Below are 20387 nucleotides of genomic sequence, written 5' to 3'. Positions count from 1 at the left end.
GCGGTCTGGTAAAGCATAGGGAAGCATTGTAAAGCACAGAGAGGTCTGGTAAAGCATAGGGAAGCATTGTAAAGCACAGATAGGTCTGGTAAAGCATATGAAAGCATTGTAAAGCACAGAGAGGGCTGGACTCTAACCCTGGGCTTGAGACTCAGCTCAGTGATTTGGATTCCTGAATAGCTTCTTAGTAAAGGTATTATTCAGCATGCCGCCGCACCGTGAACTAATAAGAAAAGACTTTCAGTACCTGGCAGGCTCTTGTGACATATCAGGAGGGTCATTCTCTTTACTCCTTCTTCTTCTCCTTGGAGTCGGGTCCATGCCTCTCTCTACTGAATCACTCGTTCCTCAGTTAGCTGGGTTTTTCCTCTGCAACACAATTGAAACAAGTCTGTTGTGGGGTTTTGGATTTGGTCCCCACCTGGCTACCGAGTCCCCACTTGGTGGATGTGTAACCACACCTAAGACCCCACTTAGATAGGTAGACAAGAACACAAACACACACACAAACACAAATACAAACAGGAACTGACACATACAAATACACACAGGTACTGACACACACACACACACACACACACACAGTTACTGACACGCACACGTACTGACACAAACAAACACAGGTACTGACACGCACACACACACAGGTACTGACACGCACACACACACACACAGGTACTGACACACACACACACACACACACACACAGGTACTGACACCCACACACACACAAAAACGCACACACACAAACACACACAGGTACTGACACACACACAGACATTGCTGGTGCTGGGAAGCTTGTCTGGAGACTTATTGATCCCAGAATCTCATCAAGCAGCTTCTTGAAGGATCCCAGGGTGTCAGCTTCAACAACATCTCCATTTGTGACCCCTGGTCCTTGTTTCTTTTTTCAGGTTGAAAAAGTCCCCTGGGTCGACATTGTCAATACCTTTTAGGATTTTGAATGCTTGAATCAGATCGCCGCGTAGTCTTCTTTGCTCAAGACTGAATAGATTCAATTCTTTGAGCCTGTCTGCATACGACATGCCTTTTAAACCCGGGATAATTCAAAATGAAATTCAAAGTGCAAAATGAAAAAACTGATTTACAGAATTGACAGGGGGATTTTTATTTTGAAAGGGTTTCAATTCAACGACCCTCTGGTCGGACATTTTTTCATTGCATATCATCTTTAAATCTACCCTCCAGTTTTCACAAGGCTCTGTAAAATTGTGTTCTACCCCTTTCAAGAAAGAGGAAGGAATTAAAAAGACTAGAGTAAAAGTCATTGACAATACGGGCTAATCTATCATAGATAATTTCAACAGAGTTGAGCACCACATGGTCAGATACCAAACATAATCACATTGCAGAAAGGTGTCAATACAAAATAAAGCACTCAAGTCTTTCATATAGTCCAAATGATTTTATTTTAGGATCTAGATGCTTTGTTTGTGTGATTGTTTTCATCCCCTGACAGTGTGGTTTCTTCCTGGCATCAGAGCGCTGGATCCGCTGCTCCCTGCTTCCCAAACCTCCTTCAGCTTTCCTCATCTGGAGAAACAAGAGACAGAGAGATCGTTGATAGACTGTGCAATTCAAACTGGCACACAGCGACAATTGATAGACTGTGCAATTCAAACTGGGACACAGCGATCATTGTCAGACTGTGCAAGTCAAACTGGGACACAGAGATCATTGATAGACTGTGCAATTCAAACTGGGACACAGAGATCATTGATAGACTGTGCAATTCAAACTGGGACACAGTGATCCTTGTCAGACTGTGCAATTCAAACTGGGACACAGAGATCATTGTCAGACTGTGGAATTCAAACTGGGACACAGAGATCGTTGATAGACTGTGCAATTCAAACTGGGACACAGAGATCGTTGATAGACTGTGCAATTCAAACTGGGACACAGAGATCATTGATAGACTGTGTAATTCAAACTGGGACACAGAGATCATTGATAGACTGTGCAATTCAAACTGGGACACAGAGATCATTGATAGACTGTGCAATTCAAACTGGGACACAGAGATCATTGATAGACTGTGCAATTCAAACTGGGGCACAGAGATCATTGATAGACTGTGCAATTCAAACTGGGACACAGCGATCATTGTCAGACTGGCAAGTCAAACTGGGACACAGCGATCATTGATAGACTGTGCAATTCTAACTGGGACACAGTGATCATTGTCAGACTGTGCAATTCAAACTGGGACACAGAGATCGTTCTCAGACTGTGCAATTCAAACTGGGACACAGCGATCATTGTCAGACTGTGCAATTCAAACTGGGACACAGCGATCATTGTCAGACTGTGCAATTCAAACTGGGACACAGCGATCATTGTCAGACTGTGCAATTCAAACTGGGACACAGCGATCATTGATAGACTGTGCAATTCAAACTGGGACACAGCGATCATTGTCAGACTGTGCAATTCAAACTGGAACACAGCAATCATTGATAGACTGTGCAATTCAAACTGGGACACAGAGATCATTGATAGACTGTGCAATTCAAACTGGGACACAGAGATCATTGATAGACTGTGCAATTCAAACTGGGACACAGAGATCATTGTCAGACTGTGCAATTCAAACTGGGACACAGAGATCATTGATAGATTGCAGTTCAAACCAGGACAGACATTCACAGTTTGAATGAGACGCTGCTACTTTTCATTATTTCTGTGGAAGTTCCCTGTGAATTTCCATTTCCAGATCATCACGTAAATAAATACAGCAAACGCTTCTCCTTATGGACTCGCTCCCTGTTACACTGCCTTTAGGAACCGGACAGCTGGTTTGGTTTGTTTCCGGTAAATGATCGAACACACACATGATTTCCTTTCTACAATTTAGCGTTTACTGTTTTTCAGCTAAGCTTTTTAAATATTTAGGAACATCTGTTGTATAAATAACTCGAAATTAGAAATTTTGAACGCGGCCACGCTATTTTATTCTGCTTAAATAAATGTTTAAAATCGGCAATTATTTGAAAATACGTATTTAAGACCATGAAAGGCAACATTTTTTACATTTTTAATAGCGTGCTGCAGGTGTGGTTTGTACACCTGCAGTACACAGCTGTGACCAAACTATTTGCATCACCTATCATTTTAGGATAGTGTCCAATTAAAAAAAAAAAAAAAAAATCTAAATTATGCTAATATAGTTATTTTATTGTACATCATTGTTATAGGAAAACTACAAAACGACATCGCAAGAGTCTACCGGAAGCCAGAATTGCTGTACAGTATTTCACGTTAGATTTCGAAACGTCACATTTGTCAGTTTTAAGTAGATGGGAAACGACAGCGTTGTGTAATTCAATAAGTTAACGCGACGTTATTTCAAGCAGGATTCGTTCGACTTCATGAATGAAAATGAATTCTACAGGGTGATGCTAAACTTTTGGCCACAGCTGCAGATCAACACAGTGTAAGCCCAGCTATTGCAGCGGCCCTCGCTCTCACCATCATCCTCCTCGTCCTCCTCTTCCTCCTCCTCGTCTTCATCCTCGTCCGAGCTGAACGTCCCGTCAGGCAGGCTGTAGGCCCGGATCACTTGCTGTGGAGGAAGGACGGCAGGCTTGTTAAAAACCAAATCGCACGGACATGCAAGCTCGTCAATGGCTTTCAAACACAGAGACTCAAACAAGTAGATCACAACTATACCCTGATGGTTTGTGAGGCGTTTTGGTGGCTTTTTTTATCACAAGGCACCAAGCAGGGATCAGCAGCTACCTTTCATTAAAAATAGGAGGCTCACACACCTATTAAACTATACTGGAGGTTACAAAAGAGATTTGATCTCAGATAGGACAGTGGTTCTCAAACTGGGATATGGGTAGAAAGCATGCTGGGAGGAGATCCTATCTTGTTGGGGTCCTTCAGGATGAGGTACTAAGATCTCCGTCTATAAATCTCTGACATGGTTAAGAAGCATGCTGAGAGGAGATCCTACCTTGTTGGGGTCCTTCAGAATGAGGTATTAAGATCTCCGTCTATAAATCTATGATATGGTTAAGAAGCATGCTGGGAGGAGAGCCTACCTTGTTGGGGTCCTTCAGGATGAAGTACTAAGATCTCTGTCTATAAATCTCTGATATGGTTAAGAAGCATGCTGGGAGGAGGAGAGCTTACCTTGTTGGGGTCCTTCAGGATGAGGTACTTGCCCTCCTCCAGCTTCATGCAGGTGTCGATGACGCAGCGCAGGATGCCCCAGGCGTTCTCCATGCTCAGGTTGATCTGGCTGGCAAACTCGTTGGGTTTGAACTGCTGGGTGCCCAGGATGACGTGGCGCGCAGAGTCCTTCACGTGGTAACGGGACACGTAGCTGCGGAGGGAGGGAGAGGACAGCTCAGCTCGGAAGCCTCTGGTGGCGTCGCCAGCTTAAAAATCCACAGGTTTGACCACGGGGAACACAATTATGAGAACATCTCACTGCTTCTGTAGGTTTGATTTCTGCATATGAAATCAGACCGCTGTACTGAAAATTGGAAAATTGTCAAAATAGCCCGCTCTGTAGTGGAGAGGTCAGTGTTATTAACTGAAGAGCCTGCTCTGTAGTGTGAAGAGGTCAGTGTTATTAACTGAAGAGCCCGCTCTGTAGTGTGGAGAGGTCAGTGTTATTAACTGAAGAGCCCGCTCTGTAGTGGAGAGGTCAGTGTTATTAACTGAAGAGCCCGCTCTGTAGTGTGGAGAGGTCAGTGTTATTAACTGAAGAGCCCGCTCTGTAGTGTGGAGAGGTCAGTGTTATTAACTGAAGAGCCCGCTCTGTAGTGGAGAGGTCAGTGTTATTAACTGAAGAGCCCGCTCTGTAGTGTGGAGAGGTCAGTGTTATTAACTGAAAAGCCTGCTCTGTAGTGTGGAGAGGTCAGTGTTATTAACTGAAGAGCCCGCTCTGTAGTGGAGAGGTCAGTGTTATTAACTGAAGAGCCCGCTCTGTAGTGTGGAGAGGTCAGTGTTATTAACTGAAGAGCCCGCTCTGTAGTGTGGAGAGGTCAGTGTTATTAACTGAAGAGCCCGCTCTGTAGTGTGGAGAGGTCAGTGTTATTAACTGAAGAGCCCGCTCTGTAGTGTGGAGAGGTCAGTGTTATTAACTGAAGAGCCCGCTCTGTAGTGTGGAGAGGTCAGTGTTATTAACTGAAGAGCCCGCTCTGTAGTGTGGAGAGGTCAGTGTTATTAACTGAAGAGCCCGCTCTGTAGTGTGGAGAGGTCAGTGTTATTAACTGAAGAGCCCGCTCTGTAGTGTGGAGAGGTCAGTGTTATTAACTGAAGAGCCCGCTCTGTAGTGTGGAGAGGTCAGTGTCATTAACTGAAGAGCCCGCTCTGTAGTGTGGAGAGGTCAGTGTTATTAACTGAAGAGCCCACTCTGTAGTGTGGAGAGGTCAGTGTTATTAACTGAAGAGCCCGCTCTGTAGTGTGGAGAGGTCAGTGTTATTAACTGAAGAGCCCGCTCTGTAGTGTGGAGAGGTCAGTGTTATTATGACCAGGGCTGGTTCTCTTACCCCAGTCTGAGGTACCCCAAAATGAGTCCAGCTGGACTGAGCCCAGGCCCGGTTCTCTTACCCCAGTTTGAGGTACCCCAAAATGAGTCCCGCTGGACTGAGCCCAGGCCCGGTTCTCTTACCCCAGTTTGAGGTACTCCGATCCAGCCAGCATGGCGCAGCAGGTCCAGCGGGCCAGCTTGTAGCTGTTGTTCTTCAGCTCAGTGGCCAGCACAGCACCCCTCTGGGAGTCCAGTTTCTGACGCCAGTCCACACCGTTACAGTGCTGGAACGAGACAGACAGACAGACAGACAGGGCTTCAGCAGGGAGCAGGGTTTCAAAGGCCTGACCCTGCATGGAAAAGCAGGCTACAACGCCTCACCGCCACCGCGTGTGGTTTCACAACCACTGCACACACAGTACAGGCACCGTGACTATCTGAATAGAGAGAGGACAGACCTGTGTAAAATCTACAGCCGATAGAGTGATCTGAAAAGGTCTGTACAGCTGTGGCCTCCTGTGTTGAGCCACCCTACAGAAATAATAAATAATAATAATAATAATAATAATAATAATAATAATATTTCTTAAATCATCTCAAGTCAAATTCTAGGTAATGCAAAACTTTTGTTCATAGCTGTATTATTATTATTTATTACTATTATTATTTATTTCACAATATATCTGAGCATCTTGTTGGCCTTTTTTTTATAGCTTCCCCACATTTCCTCGAGTTGAAGCTGTGATTAAAGGTATTGAAAGCGGTCTCTCTCTGGGGTTCCCCTGTATCAGTGGTGTGGGGTTTCCTCGGGTTGAAGCTGTGATTAAAGGTATTGAAAGCGGTCTCTCTCTCTGGGGTTCCCCTGTATCAGTGGTGTGGGGTTTCCTCGTGTTGAAGCTGTGATTAAAGGTATTGAAAGCGGTCTCTCTCTGGGGTTCCCCTGTATCAGTGGTGTGGGGTTTCCTCAGGTTGAAGCTGTGATTAAAGGTATTGAAAGCGGTCTCTCTCTGGGGTTCCCCTGTATCAGTGGTGTGGGGTTTCCTCGGGTTGAAGCTGTGATTAATGGTATTGAAAGGGGTCCCTACCCTGGAGTCCCACTCGTTGAGGGTCTTGACGTTGATGAAGGACACTTCCCCGTTGGCTCCGGTCATCACACCATCGTGTTCACAGCGAACGATCAGATCGATATCCTCCCCCAGCTTCCAACGCCGGTACCTGAAACACAGAGAGACACACAGGGGTCAACAAGGCTGAACACACACACACACACACACAGGGGTCAACAAGGCTGAACACACACACACACACACACACACACACACACACACACACAGGGATCAACAAGGCTGAACACACACACAGACAGGGGTCAGCAAGGCTGAACACACACACACACACACACACACACACACACACACACACACACAGACACAGGGATCAACAAGGCTGAACACACACACACACAGACAGGGGTCAGCAAGGCTGAACACACACACAGACAGGGGTCAGCAAGGCTGAACACACAAACAGGGGTCAACAAGGCTGAACACACACACACAGGGGTCAACAAGGCTGAGCACACACACACAGACAGGGGTCAACAAGGCTGAACACACACACACAGGGGTCAACAAGGCTGAGCACACACACACACACACAGACAGGGGTCAACAAGGCTGAACACACACACACACAGAGGTCAACAAGGCTGAACACACACAGGGGTCAACAAGGCTGAACACACACACTAACACACAGGGGTCAACAAGGCTGAACACACACACACACACACACAGGGATCAGAAAAGGCTGAGCACACACACATACACACACAGGGGTCAACAGGGCTGAGCACACAAAGCTGGAACCTCACACACACACGGTTCAACACTGGAGCCCACTATCTGCTCCCCTCGATCTCCACTCTCGAACCCGTTCCACCGTCCCGTCCTCAATCTATCTGCTCCCCTCGATCTCCCCTCTCGAACCCGTTCCACTGTCCCGTCCTCAATCTATCTGCTCCCCTCGATCTCCCCTCTCGAACCCGTTCCACTGTCCCGTCCTCAATCTATCTGCTCCCCTCGCTCTCCGCTCTCGAACCCGTTCCACGGTCCTGTACTCACCTGTAACCCACTGAAGCCACCTCGCTCTTGTCCACGTCCTCTTCCACAAAGGGGTTGGAGTTGGGGAACTTGTACTTTTCCCCTCCCTGAGAGAAAGGCAGGAAGAGATCAGAGATTTATTTCTTAGCAGACGTCCTTATCCAGGGCAACTTACAATTGTTACAAGATATCACATTATACATTATTTCACATTATACAGATATCACATTATTTTTACATACAATTACCCATTTATACAGTTGGGTTTTTAATGGAGCAATCTGTGCAGTGAGGAGTAGTGGTCAGGGCTCTGGACTCTTGACCGGAGGGTTGTGGGTTCAATCCCAGGTGGGGGACACTGCTGCTGTACCCTTGAGCAAGGTACTTTACCTAGATTGCTCCAGTAAAAACCCAACTGTACAAATGGATAATTGTACGTAAAAATAATGTGATATCTTGTAACAATTGTAAGTCGCCCTGGATAAGGGCGTCTGCTAAGAAATAAATAAATAAGAATCTTGCTCAAGGGTACAGCAGCAGTGTCCCCCCCACCTGGGATTGAACCCACGACCCTCCGGTCAAGAGTCCAGAGCCCTAACCACTACTCCACACTCTACAAGGACTTTGTACACTGTCCACTAAATCAGCACTGTCAAAATCTTTAGTGAAATGCAGCGATCTTGACTCATTTCTGTACAGTAAAACCTGCCGGTGATCCCATCAAAAGGAAATGCTTTGGCAACGTGAATCCAGCGTGCTGGAGGGGTCTTCAGCAGAGCTGCGAAGGTATCTCGGGGGGGATCGCCGGCTCACCATTTTGAGGCACTGCTGGGAGAAGTTGTGATTGATGTAGGTGGCCTCCATGGCCAGGTTCCGGGGGGAGTTGAAGGAGTTGCCCTCGTCCTGGGGGGGCTCGTTCGCAGTCTCGCTCACCGTCAGCAGATCTGAAAACACAACCGCGCGGGCGGGGCGCGCAGCGCGGCACACGTGAGCCACTGCACAGCATCACAGAGCGCCACTGCATCACAGCGTGCCACTGAATCACAGCGTGCCACTGCAGCACCGCCATCTATTCTGTGAGAGTACAGAGTAAGCTACGACAAAAAAATGCACTAAAATCATTGTTTCAATTTAAAATACATAACGCAAGTTCACATTGTACAGCAGTGTGTGCGGAGAGCGCAGCAGCAGGGTTTATCTTGTGTTACCAGCAGGCTCAAGTAAATTGAAAGTGCGCTAGGAATTCATTTGATTTCATTACTGTCTATTGCATAGGCTTACTGCAAAAATTACTTTTACATAATCTAATGTGTGCAGAGAACTATACAGAGCACTACAGATGTGCATCAAGTCTTTATAATTAAAATCCAGGACAGTAAAGCCCAGAACACCTATAATCTAGCAGCTATAACCCCCATGCTATACACCCCGACCCTGCCCTGTACAGTAACCCTGCACCCCGTCTCTCTGCCCTGTACAGTAACCCTGCACCCTGTCTCTCTGCCCTGTACAGTAACCCTGCCCCTCGTCTCTCTGCCCTGTACAGTAACCCTGCACCCTGTCTCTCTGCCCTGTACAGTAACCCTGCCCCTCGTCTCTCTGCCCTGTACAGTAACCCTGCACCCTGTCTCTCTGCCCTGTACAGTAACCCTGCCCCCCGTCTCTCTGCCCTGTACAGTAACCCTGCCCCCCGTCTCTCTGCCCTGTACAGTAACCCTGCCCCCCGTCTCTCTGCCCTGTACAGTAACCCTGCACCCCGTCTCTCTGCCCTGTACAGTAACCCTGCCCCCCGTCTCTCTGCCCTGTACAGTAACCCTGCCCCCCGTCTCTCTGCCCTGTACAGTAACCCTGCCCCCCGTCTCTCTGCCCTGTACAGTAACCCTGCACCCCATCTCTCTGCACCCCCACGCTGCCCGGGTGTGTGAACGACACGAAGGCCCGCGCGCTCTCACCGAAGTCGGAGTTGTCGCGCTTGTCGAAGAACAGCTTGTTGCCCACTCTCTGGACGATGATGTCCCAGGAGTACACGGAGCGCGTGCAGCACATCAGCGTGGCCAGGATGGCGTCTGTGGCGAACACGTTCCCCTGAGTCTTTGCCAGCTGCAGGAGGAGGAGGAGGAGGAGGAGGAGGAGGAGGGAGAGGGAGGAGAGTTAGCGTTCAGCACGCCCCCTTTCTGGAGTGGCCGACACCCCAACATAAAGGAGGAAACTGTGGTGTGACTCTCATTTATTAACAAGCTGAAAACCGTAACATGACTGAGGGCTGGATTCTCAAAGCTATTTAGTCCAGAATGTCGTTGCCCTGCGTGTTTTTAAACCCTTGTTTAAACCTTTTGTTGGGACCAGAACCCTAAATGCAGTTTGACCAGCGGGTTACAAAGCCTCAACATCACCTCCTCTGAAAGCAGGGAGGAGGGAGGGAGGCTGGAAGGGGGCTCTGTTTCCTTGCAGGGAGCGAGGCTGGAAGGGGGCTCTGTTTCCTTGCAGGGAGGGAGGGAGTGAGGCTGGAAGGGGGCTCTGTTTCCTTGCAGGGAGGGAGTGAGGCTGGAAGGGGGCTCTGTTTCCTTGCAGGGAGGGAGGGAGCGAGGCTGGAAGGGGGCTCTGTTTCCTTGCAGGGAGGGAGGGAGCGAGGCTGGAAGGGGGCTCTGTTTCCTTGCAGGGAGGAGGGAGCGAGGCTGGAAGGGGGCTCTGTTTCCTTGCAGGGAGGGAGGGAGGGAGGCTGGAAGGGGGCTCTGTTTCCTTGCAGGGAGGGAGGGAGGCTGGAAGGGGGCTCTGTTTCCTTGCAGGGAGCGAGGCTGGAAGGGGGCTCTGTTTCCTTGCAGGGAGCGAGGGAGGGAGGCTGGAAGGGGGCTCTGTTTCCTTGCAGGGAGGGAGTGAGGCTGGAAGGGGGCGCTGTTTCCTTGCAGGGAGGGAGGGAGCGAGGCTGGAAGGGGGCTCTGTTTCCTTGCAGGGAGGGAGGGAGGGAGGCTGGAAGGGGGCTCTGTTTCCTTGCAGGGAGGGAGGGAGCGAGGCTGGAAGGGGGCTCTGTTTCCTTGCAGGGAGGGAGGGAGGGAGGCTGGAAGGGGGCTCTGTTTCCTTGCAGGGAGGGAGGGAGGCTGGAAGGGGGCTCTGTTTCCTTGCAGGGAGGGAGGGAGGCTGGAAGGGGGCTCTGTTTCCTTGCAGGGAGGGAGCGAGGCTGGAAGGGGGCTCTGTTTCCTTGCAGGGAGGGAGGGAGCGAGGCTGGAAGGGGGCTCTGTTTCCTTGCAGGGAGGGAGGGAGGCTGGAAGGGGGCTCTGTTTCCTTGCAGGGAGGAGGGAGGGAGGCTGGAAGGGGGCTCTGTTTCCTTGCAGGGAGGGAGGGAGCGAGGCTGGAAGGGTGCTCTGTTTCCTTGCAGGGAGGGAGGGAGCGAGGCTGGAAGGGGGCTCTGTTTCCTTGCAGGGAGGGAGGGAGCGAGGCTGGAAGGGGGCTCTGTTTCCTTGCAGGGAGGGAGGGAGGCTGGAAGGGGGCTCTGTTTCCTTGCAGGGAGGGAGGGAGGCTGGAAGGGGGCTCTGTTTCCTTGCAGGGAGGGAGGGAGGCTGGAAGGGGGCTCTGTTTCCTTGCAGGGAGGAGGGAGCGAGGCTGGAAGGGGGCTCTGTTTCCTTGCAGGGAGGGAGGGAGTGAGGCTGGAAGGGGGCTCTGTTTCCTTGCAGGGAGGGAGCGAGGCTGGAAGGGGGCTTTGTTTCCTTGCAGGGAGGGAGGGAGCGAGGCTGGAAGGGGGCTCTGTTTCCTTGCAGGGAGGGAGGGAGGGAGGCTGGAAGGGGGCTCTGTTTCCTTGCAGGGAGGGAGGGAGGGAGGCTGGAAGGGGGCTCTGTTTCCTTGCAGGGAGGGAGGGAGGGAGGCTGGAAGGGGGCTCTGTTTCCTTGCAGGGAGGGAGGGAGGGAGGCTGGAAGGGGGCTCTGTTTCCTTGCAGGGAGGGAGAGAGGCTGGAAGGGGGCTCTGTTTCCTTGCAGGGAGGGAGGGAGCGAGGCTGGAAGGGGGCTCTGTTTCCTTGCAGGGAGGGAGGGAGCGAGGCTGGAAGGGGGCTCTGTTTCCTTGCAGGGAGCGAGGCTGGAAGGGGGCTCTGTTTCCTTGCAGGGAGCGAGGCTGGAAGGGGGCTCTGTTTCCTTGCAGGGAGGGAGTGAGGCTGGAAGGGGGCGCTGTTTCCTTGCAGGGAGGGAGGGAGGGAGGCTGGAAGGGGGCTCTGTTTCCTTGCAGGGAGGGAGGGAGGGAGGCTGGAAGGGGGCTCTATTTCCTTGCAGGGAGGGAGGCTGGAAGGGGGCTCTATTTCCTTGCAGGGAGGGAGGCTGGAAGGGGGCTCTATTTCCTTGCAGGGAGGGAGGCTGGAAGGGGGCTCTGTTTCCTTGCAGGGAGGGAGCGAGGCTGGAAGGGGGCTCTGTTTCCTTGCAGGGAGGGAGGGAGGCTGGAAGGGGGCTCTGTTTCCTTGCAGGGAGGGAGGGAGGCTGGAAGGGGGCTCTGTTTCCTTGCAGGGAGGGAGGGAGGCTGGAAGGGGGCTCTGTTTCCTTGCAGGCAGCGAGGCTGGAAGGGGGCTCTGTTTCCTTGCAGGGAGGGAGGGAGGGAGGCTGGAAGGGGGCTCTGTTTCCTTGCAGGGAGGGAGGGAGGGAGGCTGGAAGGGGGCTCTGTTTCCTTGCAGGGAGGGAGGCTGGAAGGGGGCTCTGTTTCCTTGCAGGGAGGGAGGCTGGAAGGGGGCTCTGTTTCCTTGCAGGGAGGGAGGGAGGCTGGAAGGGGGCTCTGTTTCCTTGCAGGGAGGGAGGCTGGAAGGGGGCTCTGTTTCCTTGCAGGCAGCGAGGCTGGAAGGGGGCTCTGTTTCCTTGCAGGGAGGGAGGGAGGGAGGCTGGAAGGGGGCTCTGTTTCCTTGCAGGGAGGGAGGGAGGCTGGAAGGGGGCTCTGTTTCCTTGCAGGGAGGGAGGCTGGAAGGGGGCTCTGTTTCCTTGCAGGGAGGGAGGGAGCGAGGATGGAAGGGGGCTCTGTTTCCTTGCAGGGAGGGAGGGAGCGAGGATGGAAGGGGGCTCTGTTTCCTTGCAGGGAGGGAGGGAGCGAGGCTGGAAGGGGGCTCTGTTTCCTTGCAGGGAGGGAGGGAGGGAGGCTGGAAGGGGGCTCTGTTTCCTTGCAGGGAGGGAGGGAGCGAGGCTGGAAGGGGGCTCTGTTTCCTTGCAGGGAGGGAGGGGGGCTGGAAGGGGGCTCTGTTTCCTTGCAGGCAGCGAGGCTGGAAGAGGGGGACTCTTACCTTGCGGATGACGGGGTCGTCAGTCGTGGTGACAGTGTGGAAGATCCTCTTGATGCTCTTCAGAGGCTTCTCGTTCCTGGTGGTGACGCGGTCGAACGCCTTGTCGTAGTACTCCAGAGCCCCGCAGCACTCTCTGCACAGGGGAGACACACACAGGCTCACGAGCGTCCACAGACACAGGCCAGCTACCTTCAGCCATAAAGACTCTTAAACACAGGTAACAGCAGCGAGTCAAACTCAAGCTTTACTGGAACCTCAGAAACAGGATTTTATTTCACTTGGGTTTAACTCGTTAAGCTGGGAAGGAATAAAGTTATAAAACAATTATTGAAAACAAGGCAAGCTGACTCTTTCACTGCACAAGGCTTGACCATAGTTTTAGACTTCCAGGCTACACTTGGCTGAGTTATCATTATTATTATTTATTTATTATTATTATTTATTTCTTAGCAGACGCCCTTATCCAGGGCAACTTACAATTGTTTCAAGATATCACATTGTTTTTACATACAATTACATTATTTTTTCATACAATTACCCATTTATACAGTTGGGTTTTTACTAAAGCAATCTAGGTAAAGCACCTTGCTCAAGGGTACAGCAGCAGTATCCCCCCCACCTGGGATTGAACCCACGACCCTCCGGTCAAGAGTCCAGAGCCCTGACCACTACTCCACACTGCTGGCCACATTTCCATCAGCAGAAAATCAAACCCATTTCAAATTGGGACTCTATCAGCCCCAGTTAGGACTCTGGTCTAGCAGAAGAGTTTTCATATAAAATACTGAAAATCAGCTGTCATCGAACACATCAGAACCCCCCCCCCCCCATTCAAGCGTAACAGAACAGAAACACTCCTCTCAAGCCATGACACGAGTGAGCTCAATCCTTCATGATCCAACTGCTTGGCAACGCTAGCGTACCGAGCCTAGCCCCTCCAGGACCCTTGCCACCCCCTTTCCGGGCGTCTCCCCCACACTCACATGTCACTGGGATCGTCCACCTCCATGTATCTCATCTTCATGAGTCGAGGGAAGTCCATCTCTTCCTTCACCTCCCAGTCACTGCGCACCTCCACCGAGGAGTCCCGGGGCTTCAGCTGTGCCTGCGGGGGGAGGAGGGGCAGTGTGTTACTCTGCTCCACGCTGAACCTTGCATGCACTTCCAGGGAGCTCTCGCAAGGCTGTTTGCCAGGGGACAGTCAAAGACACGCTGCTTCCAACGCACTCGGAGGCCCGTAGGACCACGTCTTGTATAATGAAAGTGTTAAATATGTATTGGTCCGTGCCAGTGGTGCAGCAGCTAAAGATCACAGAGAGTCTGGGAGCCAGCGAAAACCCCTTCTGTAATCTACAGAAGATGTTCCATCACCCTGCAGAACGGACTCGTTTTTGCTTCATAAAGTCGAACGAAACCTGCCGGACAATGCGACGCTAACATGACTATTTATTACTGTTTTGTAGTTCTCAAATCAAAAAAAAAATTGACATTTTCTTAATCCAGCATGAAGTACTGTACATGGCTCGCTGCAGACTTTTGCAACATCGTATTTGATTATTTCTCAAGCCTAACATTCTAGGGGGATACAAAACCACAGCTGACCACAGCTGCACACAGCACCATCCCTCCTGTGTTTAACCAATCAAATTGCAGTTTCAGTCAGCCGCGCGCAGAACTATTATGGGATGTAGAGCACGCCCCACAAGCGACCCTCTCTTATTTCATAGTAATATTTTAACTTGTGGCTTTCCTGAAATTCAAATCAAGGGACATCAATAGAAGCATGTACCGTCTCGCTGCTTCTTCAACACGCAGACCAACTCGCAGTTAACAGTGACAGTCGCTTTAAGAAAGTTTCCAAACGAGAGGAGGCCCCATTCAGCCCATCTTGCTCGTTTGGTTGTTAGTAGCTTATTGATCCCAGAATCTCATCAAGCAGCTTCTTGAAGGATCCCAGGGTGTCAGCTTCAACAACATTACTGGGGAGTTGGTTCCAGACCCTCACGATTCTCTGTGTAAAAAAAGTGCCTCCTATTTTCTGTTCTGAATGCCCCTTTATCTAATCTTCATTTGTGACCCCTGGTTTCTTTTTTCAGGTCGAAAAAGTCCCCTGGGTCGACATTGTCAATACCTTTTAGGATTTTGAATGCTTGAATCAGATCGCCGCGTAGTCTTCTTTGTTCAAGACTGAACAGATTCAATTCTTTTAGCCTTGAAACTAAGCAAGCTGTGTGGTTTGCAACGCTGTTCTTCAGAAACAAGCTGCAAATACTGCAGCATACTACAGTACTGTGCAGATCATTTGTTTTGTTTACTATGAAACTGCTGGGAGGGAACCTGCAAGCTGTCCCTGCGACAGAGGCTGGACTCTGGAGTAATATATGGTGGGGGGGGATTCATAAAGAACGCCCTACAGGGGGAGGAAAGGCCTTGTCGGAGCGGGTCACAGCAGACAGGAACACCCACAGAGTGTTGAGAAGTGTTCAAGTCACGGGGAGATCTGCGGAGAACGGAGCTCCTCGGAATCTTCCAGGGAGCCTCCATCTCCCGCAGTCAATCAGAATTATCACAAACGGACCAATAAAGTGACCTGGAATACATGAACTCAGCTGCTCGGTTCTAGTTTTGTGAAATCAACGGACGTTGGGTCTCCTTCAAAAAGTAGGATCATATATTTTTTGCATATTTTCCTGCAGATTTGGCCCGCCTCTAGTCAGGGGCTAAATCATAAAAAAAAATCTAGAAATAAAGCAGCCGTTTATTAAAAGAGTAAACTCTGTGAACATCTTGCGGTCCGTGCTGTTAATCATTCTTCTCTGTAAAATGGGGTATAGCAGCTTGTATTGTGCAGAAACCTCTCTCTCATATTCCTGGGTGCAGAGGTAGGAGCACGCTCTCAGCGTCTGTATGCTATCCCTGAACAACACAAACACGTGGGAAACACTCAACTAAAACAGCTTGCTTTTCCATCTGCAGTTACAAAGAGAATCTAATCCCGGCTTCGAGCAAAACACATTCATCTCAGGCCAGGATACTAAATATGTTGGTTTCCTGCAGCCTGCCACCCAAATATATTCCCAGGATGTTTTTTTTCCCATCTTATTTTATTACACAAGAATGATTAAAACATGAATCGATTTTAAAAAGGGATTGATCAACAGGAACTGCCACCCTACGCAGTGCAATTTCATAACCTCCAGAACAACTCCGCTAAACTCTCTCCACACGCGGTGCCAGCAGAGAATCCATGTTTCGCACAAGCGCTCAGCACGGCGCGAGTAACGCACTTCACTCAAAGCGTTTCCCGTCCGCGGTGTGCCACGCGAGATCTGAACACAGAAAAGATAAAAGCCATCTCTAAAAAAAACACACTTGGGGGCAACCAAGAACGAAAACCAGCAAGATTAACAGAAATCCCTCCAGCGTTCTCGGAGCAGGACCGAAGAGAGGGCTGGAAAAGAGAGAGTCGATCTCAGAAACCAGCAGAGGACTAAACACACGCTTCAGCGTCCCAGCAGCGAGGTCGCGTTGCCAGCCGTGAACTAGCGATGCCAGTATTTTAAGAGTATTGAAATGAGGTGTACAGTAACTGTGAAGCACGTGTGGTTTCAGATGGTTGGAAGGGTGTGATCCATTCATGGATAAATGTCATTTTGGTATAGGAAAAGCAGTTTTAAAATTGATTTAACGTCTTATGAATACGCAGACAACGTGGTGTACAGCTATTAGTTTGCATGCTGCTTCTGTTTATAACAATGAAATAAGTTTTGATAAGCTCATGTTTTTATAATATGAAGAGTGTGCAACCGAGACGTCTCTACAAGGTCAAACCACAAGCCTTTGCCAACAGCGAGAAAAGCAGCCGGATCTTTATGGAGACTTTTTCCAGGGTTGAGGTCAATTCTGAATGGAATTAGAATTTGTTGGTAAATTCCAATTCAATAATTTGAATTGAAAAAAATGTTCAGGATACAGAATTGGAATGAAAGGAATTAATTTAGTTCCATGAAATTCCACTCATTTTAAAAAGCCACATTTATTTTATACTATATACTTTTATATTATAATCACTATAAACAATATGGATTGCAACAGCATTACAATTTCAAATTCTGGATCTTAAGCATGGCTCAGATTTCAAAACCTTTTGCATTTTCGTAACGAGATGTTTAAGAGCTGCAGTAATCCTTAATTATTTGTTGTTCTTTATTCATCTGTTATTTCATCCTTTTTTCACTCCTGTGTTGTTACATGCCACTCATTTTACAGTATTTAAATGTATATATTAATGCCGTTGCAATCTTAAGATTCTTAAGATTATTTTTGGTTTTTATTGCACTGTGGGGCTCGCAATACCTCACGGTGCTTGTAGAATGAGGCCGGGTGCTGCCGATGCTCAAAACTGTATCTAATCAACGACAGCTAAACTGCTTCTAAACGAGCTGGTTTATATAACTGCAGAAGAGTTGGGCTGCTTAATTCCTCAGGTTACTTCTCAACGTCTGAACCGCGCTCACTGGGATTGTGGGAGTGTTGGCTGTGACAATGCCACACACTCCCCTCCATCAAGGAACGTTTGAGAGAGGACATTAACCCTTCGCGGTCCATTTATTCAGCGCGTCAGGTCCAATTTATTTTCACACGCTGTTTAAAAGTATTTTATTTCACAGTAAAACAGGTTTGCATGTCAACAGGACTCTCAGTACTGCTTCTCCAGCCCCTCTCCTTGTTCTCTGTATTTATCACATACCTCTTCATAGTCGTGCGTACCGATAAATCATCTCCTGATCGCTCGTTTTATCACCAAACTCCTCGATCATGCGATCCGAGTCGTTATTTTATTACTGTAACATCTCAAAACGCTTTGCAGATGTCTGTGATGTTCTCTGAGCGCTGGATGCAGAAGCAGCTGTCTTGTTTGTTTATGTCCGTGTTATCTCTGTGGTGCAGGGGCGATCTGTATAGCTCAGATCCCCCCCTTTTATTTTAAGGCTTCTCTCGGCTCCTATCGCTCTCACTCGGCCATTGAATGGTTTTCTCGGCTTTTTCCAGAGGGAAAAAAAACGAGTTGAGACCCGTGCTTTTTGATGATGTCAGACAGGGTCAGAAAATCGGATCGGAAAGGGAAAATTAGAATGTCGGACCTGACACAGGAACGCAAAGGGTTAATGCACGCACTGGAAAACAAGATTACCTTCAAATAAAAGAAATTGAGCAGAGAGAATTCTAAAAAAAAGGATCCCTTCCTAGAATCTCAGCTGAGAAGGAAAAAAAAAAAAAGTTTGAAGATAGCAGTTTTCTAAGCTACAACACTTCTGAAATAAAGTTTTGAAAAGAAACTAAGAGTAAAGCAACACATATATTTATATAGATACACATATACGAGCCTGCTGTACCTTGAAACTGTTCCAGTAACCCCCAGGACCTCTCTGCAAGACATTATGGGATGTTTCAGTAGGGAAAAACAAAACAAATTTAGCACTGCAGAAGAATGACTTTTTAAAACCATACAGAAATGTGCTCCCGTTGGTCACTTACATTGAGTCCTCCTCTCATGTGCGCAATCGCTCCCACACAAGAGCACGTTTCACTTGAACCCAGTTTTCAAACCCGTGTCAAACCGCTACACGGTGAGGGTGAGGGGTGAGGGAAGCATACTGCAGCAGCAGCAGCACAATGGCCTGGATCGTCACTATGACCCCCCCACGCCCCATAGCAGTGAATCCGCCTCTTCCTCCCTCAGTTGGGGTTTCACCTACCTGGTTTTTCTGGTCCCATTTCTGGCGAACCCCAAACTGCTTCTGGAACTTCTTCTGCAGACGCATGCGGTCCCTGAGGAGGAGAGCAGAGAATTAAAACACTACCCTGAATACGAGGACAGACAGGAACAAACACACCTGTGACACCCGGGTCAGAGAGAGAAGCCAGCCTCTACAAACACCAGCTCTGTGTCTATGGGGATAGGAGAGCTCTGTGTCTATGGGGATAGGAGAGCTCTGTGTCTATGGGGATAGGAGAGCTCTGTGTCTATGGGGATAGGAGAGCTCTGTGTCTATGGGGATAGGAGAGCTCTGTGTCTATGGGGATAGGAGAGCTCTGTGTCTATGGGGATAGGAGAGCTCTGTGTCTATGAGGATAGGACAGCTCTGTGTCTATGGGGGTAGGAGGGCTCTGTATCTGGGGGGGGTAGGAGAGCTCTGTATCTGAGGGGGAGGAGAGCTCTGTGTCTGAGGGGGTAGGAGAGCTCTGTATCTGGGGGGGGTAGGAGAGCTCTGTGTCTGAGGGGGTAGGAGAGCTCTATCTGGGGGGAGGACGCTGCTCTGTATCGGGGGGGAGGGGGCTGCTCTGTATCGGGGGGGAGGGGGCTGCTCTGTACCTGGGGGAGGGGGCTGCTCTGTATCGGGGGGGAGGGGGCTGCTCTGTATCTGGGGGGGAGGGGGCTGCTCTGTATCTGGGGAGGGGGCTGCTCTGTACCTGGGGGAGGGGGCTGCTCTGTATCGGGGGGAGGGCGCTGCTCTGTATCTGGGGGGGAGGGGGCTGCTCTGTATCAGGGGGAGGGGGCTGCTCTGTATCTGGGGGGGAGGGGGCTGCTCTGTATCAGGGGGAGGGGGCTGCTCTGTATCTGGGGGGGAGGGGGCTGCTCTGTATCTGAGGGGGGGGGGGCTGCTCTGTATCAGGGGGAGGGGGCTGCTCTGTATCAGGGGGAGGGGGCTGCTCTGTATCTGGGGGAGGGGGCTGCTCTGTATCGGGGGGGAGGGGGCTGCTCTGTATCAGGGGGGGGAGGGCTGCTCTGTATCTGGGGGGGAGGGGGCTGCTCTGTATCTGGGGGAGGGGGCTGCTCTGTATCTGGGGGAGGGGGCTGCTCTGTATCTGGGGGAGGGGGCTGCTCTGTATCGGGGGGGAGGGGGCTGCTCTGTATCAGGGGGGGAGGGGCTGCTCTGTATCTGGGGGGGAGGGGGCTGCTCTGTATCTGGGAGGGGGCTGCTCTGTATCTGGGGGAGGGGGCTGCTCTGTATCTGGGGAGGGGGCTGCTCTGTATCAGGGGAGGGCGCTGCTCTGTATCTGGGGGAGGGGGCTGCTCTGTATCGGGGGGAAGGCGCTGCTCTGTATCGGGGGGAGGGGGCTGCTCTGTATCTGAGGGAGGGGGCTGCTCTGTATCTGAGGGGAGGGGCTGCTCTGTATCAGGGGGAGGGGGCTGCTCTGTATCTGGGGGAGGGGGCTGCTCTGTATCTGGGGGAGGGGGCTGCTCTGTATCGGGGGGAGGGGGCTGCTCTGTATCGGGGGGAGGGGGGCTGCTCTGTATCAGGGGGAGGGCGCTGCTCTGTATCAGGGGGAGGGGGCTGCTCTGTATCTGGGGGGGAGGGGGCTGCTCTGTATCGGGGGGAGGGGGCTGCTCTGTATCAGGGGGAGGGGGCTGCTCTGTGGGGTGTAACGGCTCCTCACCTCTCCTTCTGCTTGGCGCTCTTAGGCAGAGTCTGCATGTTGAACTGAGTCATGTTCCTGCGGTCCTTGTCTCTACGCAGGTTTCTCTGCA

The 20387-nt window shown here is 50.4% G+C and overlaps 1 protein-coding gene across 3 annotated transcripts; it reads right to left on the bottom strand.

Annotated features, from left to right (window-relative positions):
• Window positions 1-1104: 1104 nt before the first annotated feature.
• LOC117432677 (eukaryotic translation initiation factor 3 subunit D) lies at window positions 1105-20382 on the bottom strand (the record flags this gene model as incomplete). 3 transcript variants are annotated; one of them, XM_059016616.1, is given in 13 exon segments in its annotated part: window positions 1105-1554; window positions 3493-3586; window positions 4162-4354; window positions 5651-5793; window positions 6595-6724; window positions 7633-7718; window positions 8425-8555; window positions 9564-9711; window positions 12854-12986; window positions 13837-13958; window positions 18250-18282; window positions 18613-18685; window positions 20297-20382. In XM_059016616.1, coding segments are annotated over 13 exon segments (1386 nt in total), but the record flags the coding sequence as incomplete, so codon positions are not given.
• Between the last annotated feature and the right edge of the window lie 5 nt (window positions 20383-20387).

Source organism: Acipenser ruthenus, chromosome 53 (assembly GCF_902713425.1).
Source record: "Acipenser ruthenus chromosome 53, fAciRut3.2 maternal haplotype, whole genome shotgun sequence".
NCBI classification, from domain to species: domain Eukaryota; kingdom Metazoa; phylum Chordata; class Actinopteri; order Acipenseriformes; family Acipenseridae; genus Acipenser; species Acipenser ruthenus.
The sequence above is the reverse complement of the archived record's forward strand: the minus strand, read 5'-3'. Positions and strand labels throughout refer to the sequence as shown.